The sequence below is a fragment of the Amblyomma maculatum genome, chromosome 1, assembly GCF_055883805.1.
Source record: "Amblyomma maculatum isolate TAMU_Amacu chromosome 1, ASM5588380v1, whole genome shotgun sequence".
NCBI classification, from domain to species: Eukaryota; Metazoa; Arthropoda; class Arachnida; order Ixodida; family Ixodidae; genus Amblyomma; species Amblyomma maculatum.
The window spans coordinates 79,954,322-79,970,566 of NC_139344.1; the positions used below are offsets into that span (position 1 = coordinate 79,954,322).

The window sequence follows — 16,245 nt, forward strand, 5'->3', positions numbered from 1 at the left end:
TGTGCAGATAGCGTCTCGCGGAAACGCGTAGCGAACCGCATCATGCTAAAACTCTCAAGGAGCACGGAACTGCAAACGTGCAAGCATTTGTTAGTAAAAAATTCCCGTGGCCATGAAAGGCAGAGCCGATTTCGCGCACAGCCGCTGACCTAAGGTCGAGAATGTCCCTTGAAATATTTGCTGCCAGCGAAGCCAAGGTTATTTCACCAAGCTCAAACAACAGACCGAGGCGATCGCACTCGGTGTGAACTCTGCGCGATAGCGGGGCGATAGGCAGCTGGGACCTCGTTTGACGCAGGCTTTGACCGGATTCGTGATTTGCTCCGATTTTACGCGGCTTTAGCGCTGAGGTTCGGGGCGCATTTTCTCCTTTTGCTGGTCCAACCTGCAGCGCCGTCCAAGGGATAGCGTTCGGATGCTGAGCCCAATGTCTCGGGATTGAATTCCGGCCACAACGGACGCATTTTGACGGAGAAGAAATGTAAAAATACGCATGCACTGTGCGATGTCGGTGCACGTATAAATATTTAAAGAGCACTTGCAGGTGGTCGAAATTAATACAAAGCCCTTCCTCAACGGCGTCTCTCGTAGCCCACCTGCTGCTTCCAGGCATCAGGCTCCCACATTTCACTGCAGTGCACTCTACTGTACTGCACGGTATTGTAGTGCACTGCACTGCACAGGAGTAGAATTACAAGGTAAACATTTTTATGGGGCGTTTTTTAATTCTTTACATAAAACAAAATGTTGTACAAAGCTTATAGTAGTTGCTTACTATACACTAAATGTCAACGCTTGCACTTACCGGTCCTAAAATGCATCCAAGGATTCTTATTACATTGCTAATCGTTTTCGCATTTACTCTTCGTTTCTCTTCTTCCTTCTGGAGGTCGGACCTCGATATAGATATTTTCCCTTTCTTTATAACTGACGTAGTGCATCTTAGTACTTAAAGCGGCAATGACAGGCTCGTTCGATATATTGCCGCTGTATACTTCTGTGAATAATATATAGGTCTGTGATTCGACTCGCAAAGATTTAGTGTCTAGCGCATGGTGCATATTACAAAAAAAAAAAAAAGAACGCGATATAAATCGGAATCGGGAAGCTCCTCCCACCGAGAGCGACCGCCATTTTAAAATGCTCGTGTGACGTCAGAAGAGAATACGCGGCGGTGCGTCGTCTGCAATGCAGGCTGCAATATGAAAGGACACGTCTCTTTTTCTTTTGTGGACGATTGACGCAGTGGTCGTCCCTCATGCACAAGTGCTTGATTTAGGATGTTACCGCACGAAAGCGATATAGAGTAAGGCATGTTTTCTTCAGCATAATGCACGGTCACAGTCAGTGGCCTGCACAGTTAGGTCGTTAGGTTCCTTAGCTTATCGACGCACTAATCTGTCGCATTACTGCATTACACCGGCGACGACGCCAGCACGACCAACGGTCGCCTATCACCAGGTTTTCGGGCTCCGCGACGCCGACGGAACTGATCAGCGGAGGGTCGCTCGATCTGTTTTGGTCGCATTGGAGGCCGAGCGAGAATTTGACACCCGATGAGTTGCCTGAGCAGCTGCGCTTATCTGTAGTTAGAAAAAGGAAAACAAGCAGCTACACTTTGTATGCCCCCCCCCCCCCCCCCCCCCCTTCCCATCAGCAATGACCTTGCCAGAAATGTTAGTCGGCGCCGAACTGCCGGCCCTTTCCGCGACGAGTAGGCCTAGCGCGAGTACGCGGGGTTCGGGTCTAGAGTTTCGGCGATTACGAAGGTGCGCATTCAGGTAGCTTTAGCAGTTGCATGTGGCCATCGAGTGTAGTTCTAGCAGGAGTGACCCCAAATCCACGACTGTTTACGTCACAAAGCGCGTGGACAGTGAGCAGGAAGCGTCGCTGTGACCCTGTCGTGCGGACGCAGCCGGCAGCATGAAGCGATGCATGCTGGGTAATCCGCCATGATATTGTCGTTGGCAGCAGACGACGCAGCACGGCACTGCCACACAGCCTCGTCAATACATGGTCGCGTAGTGTGCGCAGACGATGCTGGCGCGATCGGATAGGCCTACTGCGGGTTCTTCACGATTCAGAAAATACGTCTGCACGAGGGCGAGAAGGCAGGAGGGATTCCTCTAGCGACGCCGACGCGAATGGCTCGTACGGGCCAACACACGTGAGATCGACGCCAATCCAGGCAAGTATCAAGCTACTTGCCAGAACTAGAAATCATGAACGTCGGCGATGTCGACTGGCGGCCAGGTCCAGACGCATATAGATGCAGTTATTCGTTCTCGCGCAGCTTAAACAGGTCCCCGTCGCACAGCTCTGTATTTCTTCATAGCGCGCCCGATTTTTCGGGCACAGCGTCGACGCGTATACGTCCTCCTGGAATCTGCCGACAATTGCACGCATGTAAGAGCAGCGCACGAAAAGCCGCTTATTTACTCGCTGGACCGTCTAAAACGACTTGCTCAATTCAGCCTGGCTGCGCTGCCCGCCGTCTGCTTCCAGCGACATCATCATGGCGGATTACCCAGCATGCATCGCTTCATACAAGCTTCCTATACCCGGCGCAGGCAGGGGACGTAGCATCCACGGCGCTTCTTGCAGCGCAGTTGTAGTTTGTGAACGAATAAACGTGTAACTGGTGCGAAAAGAAGCGGATAGTTTTGGTATTGCTAGCTCAGCTTGCATTTTATGCCGTGCGAACGAGCAGCATACATCCAGTCATTGCAAAAACTATATGTAAACAAACACGCTGTGGGCGCGGTCGTAATCCGCGAATCGGAGAATTCCTGCGGGAGTTCAGGGCTCGCACACTAAATGGTATACTACATTTCCTTTGAAGCAGTCACGAGTCACTTGCTGCACAAGCACTAGAAAAACGCAAGGTACGATAGGCTCGGGAGTCGGTCGCAGTCGCACGCGCGGCGACGGAGAAGGCGGCGATGGGAGGCTGTTGTTCGGTGCGGGCAATGAAGCGCATTCGAATCGCATCGGATTTTGTGATGACGGGACTGAAACGGCGGCGGTAGTGCATGCTTTCGTGCCCTGGCCATGGCCCGACTGAACATATATCTTTGCAAATATGTTTTACCAGCCGAAAATAATTAAGTTTGACTAACACGCGCATATAACAGCAAGTCAAGAGGTGTACCGCTTCATCTAAAAGTTATGTCTGCTCCTCTTGTCGCAAGGTGTGCTCTCGCGTCGATGTGTGCTTGTTTGGGATTTCCTCTTAGTTTTTGAAACGAAGGAGTGTCGTGATGCTGGGACTAAGTCGACCCGGCCTTCACTTGGTAGCGTGCAGACTCCGGGTTGATGAAGGATTGAATCTTCGAAGTTGGTAAAATATATACAAGCAGGTTTAATGGCACTTTGAGAAAACTTATTTACATGAAAGAAAGGGTATATCAGCAAAATGGCAAGCGTTAAGAGTTCATAGCGAGAAGCGTCTGGATGAGCCGTTTACCCAGGGCTCAGAGCCTCATTTCGTGCTCTGCAACGTCCTTAAATCCCTTATGTCCAGCCCCTCTCTGAAGATGCTGACCAATCAGTTCCAGGGCACACCACTCAGATATCGGCAACCAATCGATCACATCACTGCACTGATGGTCTGATGCACTGACTGGTCCAGTATTGTTTCGTCGGGCGTGGTAACTTGTTGGCGGGTAGAGCTTGGGAACGGCGAGGAGGTATACTTCGATTCTTCTGCAAAGATCCGCGATGTTGGCTCCGGCAAGTGCATTTCCTTCTCAGAAACCCAGTGTACGTGCGCGCCACGAATACTGCTCCCAGCATTGTCCCTTTCCGGCAATTGCAACTCTTTCCTGCATTCACGGGAAATCCTAATGGCCGTAATCCTCATGCTCCTTTCTTCTCCTGTACGTCAGCGGACGTGTCACACCGATCGTCTCATTTGGACAATAGGCATTCCTCACTTGACAATAGCGCCTCTCGACGGCGAGTTGAACAAAAGCACTTCCGGCTATTTCTCACAGGGCGACGTTTCTTTGTATTTTTCTTGACGTTCCCTTGACAGGGCCAACTTGGCAGTTGTAGGGTCACGACAACGCAAAGCATGCTCACACAAAAAGATTCATGGGAACAGGCTCACTTAGAGCCCTTGCACCAACAGCACATATCAATACCATGCCCACAAGCGAACAATAGTGCGCAAGCGCGGACCATGCACGGTCACAACAGGAGCAACGGGCAATAGCTACGCAATCAAAAACACAACGCTAACCCTTCCCCCCTTTGTGGAAGCGCTCTCAGGCTCTCATAGCGTAAGAATAATATGCTTCTGATTGTATGCTTAAATAATACAGCATAAGCTCATCGATCTCGGTCTCCTCGACAATCTCTAGACGAAGCCCAAAACAAGTCCGAGGATCACTAAGGTTACGTGTTATAGTGAAGGCTTCTCAAAGAAAACAGAGAATATGCGAAGAGAATATTTTTGCTGAAAAAAAAAAAAAAACTCTCAGCGACCACCATTCACGGCGTGCATGCATGAGGACAGCCGACACCGCGAATAGCAGACGGCATGGGGATATCTCGCTGTGACGTTAGCTGTCAATAGTTGCCAGACCAGAAAGCTGCTTTCGAGATTGATAATAAAGATTTATTTTAAAACTATATACTGCACCGAATGAGCTCAAATTTCGAGGATTTATAATTGAACGTGTGTGGAATGAAATGCAGTAATCAGTTTGCGCTCAAATGTTAGCTGTCATGACCCCTTTAAATATCTATCGATATATCTCCTTTCAAAATCACCTTTTCGCGTAAAAATTGGGACGATATAGCTTAGCGACTGATTAACATATATTGGTCTCAACATGCTATACAGTAACCTCGCCCAATCTGCGGATTTTGTTTTAGACTTTGCGCACCACAGTTTGCTGCTGGGATCCATATCTGCTCAATCGCTCTCTACTCGCCTTAAACAAGGATATGCTAGCACCTGGTTCTGGCTTTTTTTACAAACTAATATAATCACGACCCTGGAACCCATCGGGCAGTTCGACTCGCGCTACCTCTATCGCTACAATGATGACATCTCGACAATTTAGCGCGTTTCATCTCCCAACCCTAAATACAGCAAATTAAAAAAAAAAAAAGAATAATATAGCGCACCTGACATATTTTTCAGGTTTTATCACCCACGAATAATTCGTCTGCTCACGTCACCGCGACTATATGCCAACCTGTTCCGTTTCCACTTCTACCAAGGAAGCCAATCCTTCCAAGTTATTCCACACAAGTATCTATGGGCTAAATACGCTCATGGGCCACCCCTCACGCATTCAAATAAGGCGATTTTTTAACGGTATTTCGCCATCTCTCTGATCGAATTATTTATACTTTTTTTTCTTCTGAAAAATGTGCACGCATTACTAACCGTAGCTGGGTTTTTCGAGCCTTTTAATTGTTCATTTTACAGGAAAGGTGGAACAAAGTTTTCGTTTCTCTGTTTAAAATCAACTCCATATACATTTTCTCTATTGCAAAATTAACGTTGGCTGTTTCCAGACTAGATTTATTACCAGTAGCTATATACTACCAGCCTATATCACATGGAAACACTTGACATGTACAACATGGTCATCTGCGGAGCCTCAGCCCATATTTTCTGATAATGTTTCTTTACAGTAGCGGGTGAGCTCACTTTGGGGCAGTAGCTAAGAGCAATGTTGGCTTCTTTCAGCCAGAAGAGATAGGCGTGAACCATCTGTAGACAACCCTGCCGTGTTGAACGTTGTCAGCGCTGTACGTAATCCGCTTAACCCCAGCCTGACAGGTGTCGGCAAACCAGACCACCTTTCTTAGGTCGGTGCGTGCGAGGAGCGAGGACCACGCACGACATAGAAGAACATTTCACCTAAATATTGTCCCGCAGATCGTCGCGTCCTTGATTGCACAAATTAATTAGAGGAATTAACTTGACCTGGAAAATGTGTATCGCTATGCTGCTGTCACCATTTCGAATCCAGATCAAATACTCGAACGTTGGAAGGCGAGAAGTCTCCGTCCTTCATGGTTGGTTGCCACTCGGATGAACGTCTTCAATACAACCGTGTAGAGCCGCCTTCCCCGCCCCCTCTCTCTATTTAGGGGAGCGAGCAAGACACATATCTCCGCGTTGTAATCTGGACAGCACGTAAGACAACTCAATTATTTAGTTGGATAGGGGAATAACGGCGCGCGAGCTTGTGCGCATGCGCAAAATGCTGTTCTGAAAGGGAGAGGGGTGCGGCTTGCATTTTGGACGTGCACATTGACGCTCCGCTGTTCCCCTATCCCCCCAATGTCCTGTGTCCTCCCACACAGCATAAGGAACATAGCGAAGACAATGCCAGCAAGGCCCGTCTGATGCATTCATGCCGGGGTACGAGCAGAGTCCGCGGCACAATACTAATGGCAAACTTGTCCACCATTTTCACCGCGATCAATGGCCGACAAAAAGGCGTGCTGCCATTCGCAGGGCGATACTCGGGAAAAGGTCCAATTCCAAGATGTCGAAAGGTAAACTGCGGGCACTGACACGTTGCTTTCCAAAGTTCGTTCGCGACCCCCGTTTCTGAGGAACCGAAAGGGAAGGCGGAGTGGGGAGATGCGAGTAATGAGTATAATTCGATGAGCTAGAACCGAGCAAACCACACACAACCAGACGTGTTATCTCGTACGAGATAGCAGAAATACGTATTTTTCACATGTACGCCTACGTGCGTTAACCTTCACTTCCTTCTCGCGAGCCGTAGCAGACGGGAACGGCCTTCCCTGTCACATCACAGCTTACCGTACAGTCTTGATCAAAATCTTTAAGCCAAATGGATTTCATTTGAACCGTTCAATGTCACCGTAATGACACCATAAAGACCAAGAGGCCTTGGATTGAGGGGAGGTGTCTTTTATCGCGGTAGAAATTAGAGCTTCCTGCTTGACGTGTGCTTTGAATTAACCAGTACGTGGAGCATTAGAGAGAGAGATTCATTCCCCTACAAATGAACTCAGTGGCCTGAAGACATTTGGCAGGGGCTGTACGTGCCCACCTTCGTGTGTACATAATTTATTTGGCCATTTTGTTAAATTATTGCTTATCAAGATATGTTTTGATCTTTGTACAAGGACCCACATCTTATGCATTGTCCTCTCGTGCAGGAGCAATAGGACTGGACTGAACTTCTTTCGCGACAGGACGTATAACCGAGGAGTTCATTATTGGCTCAGCTGAGACAGTAGAGGAACAGACACGGAGGACGCGTAAACTGGATAAGTCCGGGGGTGTTGCCACTTATCGGCGCCACGACTGGCCAGAAATAGTTGAAACAGCTTTCGAAGAAAAGAAAAACGAAGAGAAGGTGACTGGCACGGGTGCCCCGCGATGTGCGCCTTTTGTTCTCCTCCTCCTCCTCCTCCTCCTCCTCCTCCTCCTCCTCCTCCTCCTCCTCCTCCTCCTCCTCCTCCTCCGGGGTCTGTTTGTGCGCCAGGGACCTCCTTGTCTGTGCGCAGGATAAGCATTTCGGGCGCAACATCTGCTCAGTGCGCGCTCCTACACATAGCGCGACCGCGAACTTTTCCGCGCAAGTGCCGAGCAAACATTGGGCAGAAAGAGCGTATGCATGCCACGAATGACCCAAACGGTCTGAACGTAAAGCACATTTGTGCGTGATTTCCGGAGCGTTTCGATAGCTTTTACGTTGAAGAATTGTTTAGAATTGTACCGCGAGACAACCAATGGAGCCTGCGACTCTTTTTTTTTTTTCTTCTGTATTTCGGCTATGCAAAATCTAACCATGAAAGACGAAGCAAAATTGTTCGATTGTGCCTCTTTTATATGCTTTATCATTAATCTTTAGGAGCATCAACCATGTCCCCAGCTCATCGCTTAATTCCAGTTCAATCAGACGTACATCACAAAGCCGTCAGAATACAAAGGCCCCCATCGCAAGAACTATATGTACCACTCATTACCGGTCTTCTTGCCATCACATCTCGAGACTGGAATGATCTACCACAGGGCGCCGTGCATCATATTCACTCCATCCTCTTTAACAACGCAATAAAAACCATATTTCTGTAACTGTCATTCGGACGAATCAGGGGGCAATGCGGCGGCACAAGCCGCGGCTGCTTTGGCAGGTGGGATGTCCACATTTACTTCCCTACCCCCCTTTCTTCATCCTTGCTCGACCTTGGGCGGGCAACACAGCCCTTCTCTTGCCCTTATGCACTATACTCGGACCAGTCTTCGTAGCCTCAGTCAGCATCGCATGCAGGTGGCCACACCAGACCCACCTTTTACGCGAAAAATCCACCTCACCCGAAATCAAGAAGTCTTTTGGAATAAGCTCATCGCCCATGCTGCTTACACGCCACGTATTATGGCCTGCTGGCGTCAGTTTACAGAGGAAATGATTACATGCCCCCACTGTACGACTCTAACGCGCGACGGCATATCTCATCTACTCTGGGATTGCCCTGCTTTTTCTACTGGACGCTCCGAGATCAAGCCCTGCCGCCTGAACTATACCGTTCCCTTCTAGAAACTGATGCTAGCACACAGATGATATTTGCCAAGTATGGCTCCCTTAGTGGCCTGGTCAAAGCAATATGATTTGAGGGACGACCTAAACAATGAAGATTCTGTCTACTCCCCTTTAACCCATCCATGGCCATGAGCCTTCCCATTCAATAAAGAAGAACCAATCAATCAATCAATCAATCAATCAGTAACTGTCATGTCCATCTCTCGTGTACAGGGTTGTCCATACAGGGTGAACACGCAGTGAGGTGGTCGCTCTCTTCGAAGCGCCGCTGCGTCCAATACGGTCACATTTCGAATCAATCGTGGAACCCACATTGAGGGTCCTGTAGGTGGTGCTTCGCATGGGTCTGCCAATTAGCTTCATTGGGCGACCTAGTTGGACGCACTTTGAAGAGCGCGGTCACGTGTTCACACTAAGTGATGGCCCCGTACTGATGGCCCATACAAGGGGATATTGAGCTATTGAATAATGATAGAAAAAAAAAAAACTGCTGATTTCATTTTTTTTTCGTTAGCTTTCGTTTTGTCTTTAAAAAATTTGCATCGCTGTACTTTGCTCACCTCCAGAAAAGCAGCGAGTATTCTACCGCATAACAATATTAATGCACATTCTCCCCTCCACTGTGTCTCAGTGGTTATAGGCCGCTTCTCAGTACGAACGAAGCCGTTGTCTTGCATCAAACGCGCTCTGCAGAGGCAGGAATCAAGCTATAGACCACTACGCACCGCTCCCGTGGAAGCATTCGCCGGAATGCGTAACGAAGGTTATAACCTCGACCGATTGTCGCACTGATGCAAGGTCTGGCTTGGACGCCTGAAAGCGCCATTACTACCTGGAGGAAGTGGAGAACACACATACCCGCCGTGCTAATTCTGAGTGGCTGGGGCGTGGGAATGTTATTCAGCACTTCATCGCACTCAAGGACAAAATCATCGCTCTCTTTTATAAAGAAGACAAACAGGTGTCAGAGGTGAGGGATCAACGGCGGTCACGGGAAACGGCATTTAATGAGCGATATTTCAGGCTGTCAGGGCAGCGTATTCATGTGGTGCATGTTGATAACTGTCTGCTTTTCCGAGCGAAGTTTTAGCAGTGTTTTAATGAATTAAATTTGAAAAGGCCTGTCCTCGTGACGCCAGAAGACGCCGTCGAGAAAGTCACGAAAGCAAAAAAAAAAAAAAAAAAAAAGTCCAATTGCTTGCGAAGACGAACCGATAGAAATTTGGTTCAATTGCGCAACACCAAAAAATAAAATAAAACATGCGTGTTCGTAGAAAGAAGCGGCTCCGCCTAGTTCAGTGATGTTGCATCAATGTCCAGTTAGTCGAAATGCAAGCAGAACTTACAAACAATTACTCAATTTTAGCATAGCTGCCGACATTTTAGGTGTACAGAAAGAGCGGGGAAAGCCTGGTTGTTTTCAAATTTTGCTAATCGGTATCTGGTTCCCGCGTACACCGCGGAAGCTAGCCTGTGCGGCGCCCAAAGACGGGGCCCGTGCTGCTGCGCGTTACCTGTACAGCGATAAATGTGTATCTTACTTGCACTTTGAAAATCGTCCCGAAACCTATGCGACCTTTATGTGCGGTGCATCTGTTAAGACCAGGTAGCCCATGAAAGGTGCCGTCAACTGTGCTAGCCCTGGTCTGAGCTAAATGCATAAAGATCAAAGCCTGACAGAAAAACAAAAAAATTAATCAAGAAGCAAAGCGCCTAGAACAGGGACAATGAAGAGAGCGTGAGTAAACATAAGGGAAGACAACATGCAAAAGTAATGCCAAGTATAATGAGTGGGCAGCGAAGGCTTGCAGGGAATGCGCGCGGGCGCCTGGAGACACGCAACCGTCGGAGCAGATAACCCTCAAGGCACACAGCTACAACTCTGCAGCCTACGTTCTCTGAGGACTTCGGGAAAGGCGGCTTTGAGACGCTCCGTCGATTATAGAAAGACTGCTCTTCGCTAATGACAACGCGGGGACGCGAGTCCGCTCCCTTCGCGGACTCTTAAAAAGAAGAAGAAAAAAAAAGCAGCAAAAGGAAGTCAATCCCCGTCCGGACAAGAGCGTCAAAAGCATAATCAAAGAACCGGAGGAGGCTTCGTGGAGTCGGAGAAAAGGCCTTCGAGCGCTGAGAAGTAAAGACGGGGCGCGCAGAATGGGAGGGAGGGCCAAAAGCAAAACCCCGCAGCGAGAGAGCGCGCCCGCAGTGGAAGGAAGAGGAGGTCGCTCTCGCTACAACCTCCTCGTCTCGTCACAAAGCGCGCGGCAGCACCGAGCCACAGAGCGGCAGTACGAGAAATGGTGGCAAGGAGGAATAGAGTGCGAGAGAACCACCTGGCAGACAACATTCCTCCGCGAAGTCACGTGACAACCACTCGCACGTTCGCTCAGCGCAGTGTGCGCTCAAGAAAGTAGTGCGCGATTTTCACGCTTCTAAAAGTTAATTTTCGCTTGAAAAGTGAGCAAAGCGAGCACGAAAGTTTCCCGGAAACAAAATTCGCTCTCATCTTTGTAATTTGAAGTAATGAAGAGGCAGAATGTAAAGTTTGGAGCACAAAGGGAGGAGTTCAAAAACCCTCTTGCGGAGGTGGTTCCGCGCATGGGACGTTTGCCTGGGCGCGGACGGGGCGCGGAGCAGAAGAGAGACGGGCGAGGGGAATAGTTTTCCGAGGGGTCTACGAACAGGTCCGCGTCCCCTTTCAGTGCAGTGTTCACGGTGCTGAGAGGCGGCATGAATGTGGACGCGTCGGAGTGCTCGCGGACGATGTTTTCTTGAGTGAGCGGAAGGTGGCCTGTGGGGACCGCTGAGACTGTGCGCGAGTCATCAGAGTTTTGCTTTGATGCGTGCCGGCGCGCTCTGGATTACGTGCTGCTGGATTACTGTGGCAGCGAGCACGCGGGAGACAATGACAGGCCGCTGGCGGTGACAGCAAGCGACGCAAGAGCGATCTGGATTAATTGACACACGGACGCTACCAACAATGAAGCCTCGGAAAACCGGGGTGGCCATCGGCCTGTGGCTCGCACTGGTTGCAGCTACGATACCACTCACGGTGCAAGGTGAGCAGCCGCTGTTTTCCAGCAGCCTGTTGCGATGCTCGCCTGCGAGCAGCGTCACGACGGCGCTGCTTCCCCTGTGCTGAGAGCCACTCGGCGCCTAACAAAGCTCTGCTGAAGCAGGTCCTGAGTGGCTCTCTCTCCTGTTGTGCCCGTTTTGCCGTAATACTGGCATTATCAGCTTCGACGACGCTTTCGGGCTGAATTGTGGTCATTTCTCACTACCTGGTGGTCGGAAATGGCCGCAAGAGCTGCCAAATAGCACGATACCGCGCGCACGCTCCAGGTGTCATTTTGCCGCTGTTTTCACAATTCTGCGGGCGAGCTTCGTAAGTGCAGTGGTGGACGCTTTCCCAAAGAGTATCTGAAGAATGCTGCGGCCTCTTCAGGTGGCCGAACAAAGCTTGCCAACTTGGAGGGTACGAGTTTCTCGCTGTTTTTTTTTTTTTTTTTTTTTTTTTAAGCCTCGATTTCACTGGGTGTAGCAACGCGGCACAACAGTGAACACATTGAAGTGTCGCTCAGCGTCCGCCCCGTCGCCGTTCTGGAGAGGCACTGCTGTAGGTCCATATATTCCGCGCGCACGCCAAGATCAGCGGCGTTGAGATCCTTCTTCTCTCCCCCACTTTCCTTCCCCCGCCTGGCTCTCCAGATACGGCTCACTACTTGAAAGATTACGCCTATCGCCAAGGGTACGTGCAACATGAAGACATTTGACAAGCGTATGCGGCAGCACCATATTCCTCCCGAGCCCGCTCCACAAAGCATTTGGCGAGGCGAGCGGTGCATCGCTCCGCGGAAGCCGCAGCGTTCTTTCTATCCCGCGGTTACGCCGAGTTCATCGAAAGGGAAAAGGAACAATGTGCACGCAGCGCTAACCGCTGACGCCGCCGCTTTCCGACTCTTCCTTGTGGTCGTGTTTATTTTTGTCCGCACCTTCCGAATCAGACCCACGAGGGTCGCCACTGAGGTGATTAGGCCTAGGCGTCGTCTGCTCCGTCGCGGTCTAAGCAGCGCGGGACATTGTTCGGAGGCGCGCTGAAAATGAGCTCACAGTGCCACTTCGCGAGAGGCTAAGTGCCGGCGCAAAATGGCTGATGACGCTTGATGGCGATCATCAGGTCGCGCAGGAAACTGTTTATCTGGAAGGCGTCGCGCTTTCACTATGACACTTCGTGGTTGCAGTCACTAGGCCTAGCTGCGTAAGTGGGCCCAGTGATTCGTTGACAAAAGACGTTCCTTCCCGACCGCCGGATTTCGTCGCGTCAGGAGACTAAGGCCTTTTCCCCAACCTTGACTTTTTATACTTGCTGCTAGGCGTTCACAGTGTAAAAAGAAAAAAAAAAACATCATAGCAGTTCATGTCAATGCAAAAACCGACCACAATCCTTCAGGAACTTGCTCAATAGACAAGACAAGAGTATTTTAGACGTAGGTGGATATTTCACGTCTTTTGTGATTGATGTATTAGTGATTGTGCACATGTCAGGATTAGCGTGATGTGTCATCCTGGCGAAGAGTTGGTGTTTGCGCTAGAGCATTTCTCTGTTTAAAATGCATTGCAGGGTTATCCAAGGAGGAGTGGCAGGGGGTGCAGCGATCTGGTTAGCGTAGAGCATGCTACAGTGAGGTTTCCACGTCTTGGAGAAGCGATAGACACGGGAACTAACGAATAATGAAGTTTCATTTGAAACGCGGACAAATATGCGTAGAAGTGAAACCCACTCATGCACTCGCGCCAGATGTTAGATCTCCGATCCGTGCGTTTGTCAGCAGACTAATTTAGCTTCGCGCTCAGCCGAGATATCAACTTTGTCTGCATGCCTTTGTAATGGATCTGCAGCTGATATTCTGTGCTTTCAGTTTTGCTGGAAAGCTGACCTACAAAAGTTTTCTTTTCTCTCCACAAAAGCTCGTTCGCAGGCTGCGTTTTCTGCGCTTCCTCCGCACATAGAAAGGCTGAGCTCGTAGAGCTAGCTAGTCGCCCTCTGTTGGAATCGCAGTGATATTTTTGCAGCAACAATAGCATATGGTTTACCTCATTTTTATTCATTGGTTAACTCAGCGGCCTGTGAGAGCAACGCTCCATTGTGCCCTTTCGACAACTGCCCTCTTCGCGTGATCTCGGAAGGTGGCAGGGGTTCGGTGTTCATGAAGATTCGGGAGCGCTCCTCCTTTTCGAAGGAGAATGCAGTCGGCGAGCGGCTTGCGCATCATTCCTTGCGCTCTCTCCCTTGTTTGCAGAGCGAGGGGAGAAAATGGATCCTGTGAACGAGTTCCCTTTGCGCGGGGGAGGGATCTTTGTGCAAGTCGGCGTGATCTAAATTATGCAACCGCCACTGATCAAAAAATTTTCTACCACCGAAGGATTGTTGCGGCAACTGTTCACAGCACTCCGTGTTGTGGATGCACCATGTTATGTTGCCGATATATTACAAACAGTGGTAACTGCGTCTGTGACAGCACGCATGATTCTACGAGTGATCGTACGCTGTGTGGCCAGGAACTAGCGTTTTCTAAGCAAGAAGCGCAGCTGCTGCATTTTGGCGCCCCCATATCCTGGAATTTGGCGCTGTTACGCGGAGCCCGCGAGTCTGAAGCATGACGCTATATTTAATTTATTTTTTTTTTTCACACTGCGAAATTTCAAACTATTAGCACAGCTACGCGTTCAGGCACTATGCCCAGAGCTAGCTTGTGCGTCAAACTCGTGTAATTTATTGTTACAGACCCTGTCTTTTCGAGCGACGTCACTAATTGAGACCTACCCCGCTGTATTAGCTTTTGCACTTGTCTTTCAAGCAACGCTGACTTGCTCTACTCCAAAAGTTTTCTTTCTTTCGTTGGCACCGTCTTTCAAAAAATATCTACCATCACCATTCGGCTGTCAAGCCGCGAATTGAAATTAGTCCTGTTTTCGCTAAACACGGCGGCTCTTGACGGTACTTACATCAGCCAAATGGGCCCCCATTCTTGCCCCATTTTCGGAGAAAAAAAAAAAAAAGAAATGCACGTGGAAGTGGGGGATAGTTTGGTGTTCCCTGTAGGAGGAAGTTGCGGGGTTCTGGCCGCGGGGCCAGGCAGGCCGGGATGGTGCGCAGGTGCGCACCACTTCCCGCACCCCCAAGAGGGGCTCCGGAGCAGCTGCTCCTTCGCCGGGGGAGGAGGGTGGGCCTGCGCGGCAGATGGCCGCGACCGTGTGAACTATGCGCGAGCCAGCCTCGCTTTTCCCCTCTCCTTTGGTTTGACGGAGCACTCGCGTTGGCAGCACACCAGTCCGCCCCGTCTTCGCGCCGCAGGTCTGGTGAAAAACTCGCCACCGCGAACGTGACGCCATGCATTCTGCGCTGACGAAAACCCGCCTAATCGCAGTTGGCTAGAAACAAATGGCAGCACCGGACTGAGCCTGAAGTCGAGCTTTTACGTTGCACACCAGTAAATTTTGTAAAAAAAGAAAAAAAAAAAGCTTTCTTCCGAAACATGCGCTAACGCGCATTTAAATGTGATATACTATGTTGCGGGCTCGCAGCCTTGCAGTTCAGGGAAGCCCGGACGAGAGCGAGACGTGCGCGACGGCTCGCCAATGTGCGCTTTGTGAAAACACGCGATGTGACGGACACCGCGTGTTGTGGGAAAGGGGGAAGCGCTGAACAAGTTGCAAATGCTAAATACGATGCGCGCTGCCAGTTGTGCTCGACTGGACTCAATGCGCCAAGGTTTGTTTTGTGACTGCGCTGTCACAAACACGCTCGTGCTTACTGTGGGGCAAATCCTGATGGCCCACGTACACAGGACGTATTCAATTTGGCCTGTATCGATTGAGTACCGCGTTCTATCGACAAAAGAGGCTGCTTTGACTAGAAATAAATCTGTTATCGGCAAGGAAAGGTCAAAGAAAAATTGAAGTACATTTATCGCCGGCATACGCCGATTTCACACTGACGGTGCAGCGACGTCGACGCTCTCGTGTGTGTGCGTGCGCTGACCTCTAGCCTAGGAGAGAAGAAAGAAGTGCGGGGAGGTGAACCGGCAAAAGTTTCGTCTGTGCAATATACAAGTTACTATACAATATTCAACACAACATTCGGCAAAGAAAGCTCTGGTTGCAGCATATAACCATTTGGCGACAGCCTTCGTGTGCTATGCTCTCGTTGTTGTTCTCTACTACTGAGCAGAAACTGTTACAATATGCGATCATACTTTGAGAACAGGTTAACTTATTTCAAGGCAAGAATAGCATTGCACTAAACGCGTAATGCTTCTGAAACAATATTGAAATCGGAGATTCTGATGTGTCAGATTCTCAATAAGGAAATAGTGTGCTATGACAAAGGCATCTATTGCTGACGCAAAGTCTGCTCGCCCGATTCAGAATAAAAATAACAAATGATTGTTTTCGTGTCGGCAGAACGCCAATAAATTTGCGTCCGGTGCGAGGTCAATTTTCGGCGGAACGACCTGAGTGTTTAAGCCTAACGTGATCGTTCTGATCCTTACACCTTTAAATGCCACCGTATTTAAGCAAGAATCGCAGAATTAGGCGAGTATAAGGCATCGCTCCATCGAGAAAGGATGTGCTGTGGCGTGTAAAACCCAAGCGCCATCGCTGGCTGCTCACTGGCGCGTGTTCTTTCTGGCCT

General features: G+C 49.6%; 1 protein-coding gene across 1 annotated transcript in view; it reads left to right on the plus strand.

Annotated features, from left to right (window-relative positions):
* Positions 1-11,178: 11,178 nt before the first annotated feature.
* Positions 11,179-16,245, plus strand: part of N (neurogenic locus Notch protein) — a 75,387-nt gene continuing 70,320 nt past the window's right edge. Inside the window, exon 1 of the mRNA XM_084588423.1 lies at positions 11,179-11,608. Within this exon, the coding sequence (XP_084444549.1) occupies positions 11,530-11,608 (79 nt within the window). The 5' untranslated portion in view covers positions 11,179-11,529. The remainder of the gene's footprint in view (positions 11,609-16,245) is intronic.